General features: G+C 31.2%; 1 protein-coding gene across 8 annotated transcripts in view; it reads left to right on the top strand.

The window, feature by feature from the left end:
- Positions 1 to 3,598, top strand: part of LOC123010051 (protein lap4-like) — a 47,888-nt gene that overhangs the window by 13,200 nt on the left and 31,090 nt on the right. For all 8 annotated transcript variants that reach the window (XR_006413070.1, XM_044406677.1, XM_044406682.1 and 5 more), the window contains one exon: positions 1,619 to 2,466. Coding sequence is in view for 7 of the 8 variants with exons in the window: in XM_044406677.1 (XP_044262612.1) it covers positions 1,619 to 2,466 (848 nt within the window). In the remaining variant the exon portion in view is untranslated. The remainder of the gene's footprint in view (positions 1 to 1,618; positions 2,467 to 3,598) is intronic.

Below are 3,598 nucleotides of genomic sequence, written 5' to 3'. Positions count from 1 at the left end.
AATTTCGAATTCGAATTTCTAAACTATCAACCTGTTTAATGTGAAGTTTTGAGATAAATGAAGAACTTCAATTGTAGGTGTAATAATTAAAACTTGATTTTTTTGAAAAAGACGTTGATTTTGTGAATTTTTTTGGGTTTAATTTTTTTTCTGAAATGTAAAACTTTTTTTCAAATGTGAGTAAGATTTGAAGAAAATTATTTATAAAAGCAATAAAAATATTAAAATTTTGTATTCTCGTATTTGATAAATTAGTCGAATTTAACTTTTTTAATGCGGAAAACTTAAAACGTAAGTTTTTTGATTTTTTTAATTCAAGACGTTGAAATTTTGGGAGATTTTGCAAATTTGCTCTGGTTTTGTTTTTTAATTTTCAAAAATTACCAAATTGTAATGAGATTTTGACGAATATTATTTTGGAATTTTCGGGTTTCGAAACATTATTTTGGTCAAAAAAAAATGTTGAAATTTTGAAACTTTTAAAAAAGAAAATCTTTTTGAATTTTTATTATAAAAAAATATCGTATTTTATCGATTATAACAATTTCTTCTAAGAAACTACTAAATTTTAGTCATATAACAAGAAAATTACCTAACTTTTGAATTTTTAGTCTTGAAATAGTATATTAATCAACGAGTGACAATGTTGGTTATTTCCACGAAGATGAAATTTACAATACAAGACGAAGGCGAGTGGAAATGGCCATTTCTCACGAGTTTAATACTGTACTTTTTCTGATCTTAAATAATGACTAATATTTTATTTTATATTTTCCATCAACCATTTTTTTTTTCAATTTTTTTACCCTTAAAAATTGAACAACTTTCTCAACTGAAAATGTATGAAAAAAGTACAAATTCTTTAATATGGTTAGAAAAACAATATTTTTTGTACATTTTGGGGACGAAAATCCTAAAATTTTGTAATTTTTGACAAAAAATTAAATATTTAAAATTTGATTTTTTTAGTAAAAGATATCAGAATTTTATAAGATTTCGCAAATTCGTTCTGCTTTTATTTTTTTTTTTTTTTCAAAATGTGAAGTTTTCTTATAAGAAACCACTAAATTATAAGGAGATTTTGACGATTATTTCCTAAATTTTGGAATTTTCGGTTTTGGAAACACTGTTTTGTGTAAATTTTGTTGAAACAAATGCTGACATTTCATAAATTTGTCGAATTTTGGAACGTTCGACATCTTAGAAGTGAAGATTTTTCGACGACTGAAGAATTTTAAATGTAAATTTGAGATTCGTGAAATTTTATTTGTAAAAAATCTCGTGATTTTGTAATTTTTTATGGAATTATCTCTCTTGAAAACATGGTTATCTGTAAATTTTGGTGATTTTTCCCGTAGTATTAAAATTTAGATGATTTGTGATTTTTTTGTTTCAAAACGTTTGATTTTCGAAAAAAAGTAGTTTTGAAGAAATATTCGGATAATATTTTTATAATAAATTTCTGCAATTTATTAAAAAAATTAAATTCGGCATTTTGGAATCTTTTTTGGGGGGAAATGAAGCTAAAGTAGTGCAATATTTGGCTTTGTGGGTCAAATTTGGTCAAAAATTTCGAGTGTTTAAAATTTTTTTTTTCAAAAATGTTATTTTTTTTCAGCCGGCGAAACGGACTCAGTGGTAGAACTCCGCGAGGAAAAGTACGAAATCCATATTGAACGTTCCAACACCGGTCTCGGCCTCTCCATAGCTGGAGGTCGGGGCTCCACCCCTTTCAAAGGCGACGACGAAGGCATTTTTATCTCACGAGTGACCGAAAACGGTCCTGCTGACCTCGCCGGTCTCAAAGTCGGCGATAAAGTCATTACTGTAAACGGCGTCTCGGTCGTCGATGTCAGCCATTACGACGCCGTCGAAGTCCTTAAAGAATCCGGTCCTGTGCTCATCCTCCAAGTCACTCGCGAAGTAACAAAATTCGTAAAACGGCCACTCGAAAACACAACAACAACAACAACAACCACCCCCACCCCTCAACCCCCCGACGACGATGTTGTTCTAAACAAAGTGTTGGTGCACACAACCCTTATTAGAGACTCGAGAGGGCTTGGGTTTAGTATAGCGGGGGGTAAGGGTTCGCAGCCGTTTAAGGCCGATTCGGATGCTATTTACGTGTCGCGAATAACGGAAGGTGGCGTTGCTCACAAAGATGGAAAATTGTGCGTGGGGGATCGGGTGGTGTCAATAAATGGGGTGGATTTAACGGGGGCCACGCATGATCAAGCCGTTGCGATGTTAACGGGTTTGGAACGATTCGTACGATTGACAGTGGAGAGGGAGGTGCCAATGACGAAAGGGGAGGAGTCACCGCAAAGTGGAGGAGGGGCACAACAGTCGCCGAAAGTGTTTGGAGTACCGAAGCCCTACACGGGACTCTATTCGGCGAATAGTTATATGGCGAATCGGCCGGGATATACGGGCTATAGAAGGTCATTGGAGGCCGATAAAAAGGTAAGTTGTGTCAAAAATATACTCAGTTTGGCAAAAACACAACTTTTGGCATTTGAACTAGTGGTGTAATTGGCTAAACTAAGTCAAATATAGCAGAATTACAGTAAAATTGTCAAAAACACAAGTATTTTTTAAACTTATGGATTATAAATCAAATCGTTGCTAAATGTACTGTTAACAAAAATGTTAAAAAAAAAAATAGCACGAGTTTTAAAACATGTCAAAAATTGTCAAAAACAAACAAAAATTTTACAAAATTAGCGAGTAAAATTCTCAAAATACTGCAAAAGTTGCTCAGAATAACACCTAAATTGTCAAAAACACAACTTTTGTGCAATATTTTATATAACCCAAGTCAAACATAGCAAAAGTTCAGTAAAGTTGTCAAAAACACATTGAAATTGTCTAAAAACACAAAGATTGTCATTAAATACTTTGGAATATAAGTCAAATGTACTCAAAAAAAAAAAAAGACAACGTTTAAAATGCTCAAAATTGTCAAACAACAAACAGAAGTTTGACAGAATTAGCGAGTAAAATACTGAAAATATCGCAAAAGATGCTTAAAATAACACCCAGATAGTCTTATTTTATTTTTGAACAAGTGATGTAATTTGTACAAAACTTTATGTAAATTAAATCAAACATAGCCAAAAAAACGGTAAAACATACTCTAAAAACACAAGTATTGTTTTTAAATGTCATGAAATCTACGCAAATAAGTTTACAAAGGCGTAAAAAATGCTCAAAATTGTCAAAAACAAGCAAGAATTTGACTGAATTGGCGAGTAACGTACTCAAAATATCGCAAAAGATGCTCAAAATGATATTTTGCCAGAAAAACTATGTTTGAAGCTGTGGTGTAATTTGTTAAAAATTTTATTTAAACTAAGTGAAACAGTAGTAAAATTGGCAAAAAAATTGTAAAAAAACGAGATTGTCAAGTACAATTGTCATTAAATGTCATGTAATATGAATTGACAAAAATGTTGAAAAAATAACACTCGAAAACATCTGCAATATTGTTAAAAGCAAATAGACATTTGACACTTTTGTTATTTGACGACAAAGCTGTTTTCGAACAAGTGTTGTAATTTGTATAAAATTTTATGTAAAAAACAAACAAAAATTT

Source organism: Tribolium madens, unplaced genomic scaffold, assembly GCF_015345945.1.
Source record: "Tribolium madens isolate multiple individuals breed KSU strain unplaced genomic scaffold, Tmad_KSU_1.1 Scaffold_7;HRSCAF=85;Tcas5.2_LG10, whole genome shotgun sequence".
In the NCBI taxonomy this organism is placed as follows: domain Eukaryota; kingdom Metazoa; phylum Arthropoda; class Insecta; order Coleoptera; family Tenebrionidae; genus Tribolium; species Tribolium madens.
Note: the sequence above shows the minus strand (reverse complement) of the source record. Positions and strands in the feature narration are given on the sequence as shown.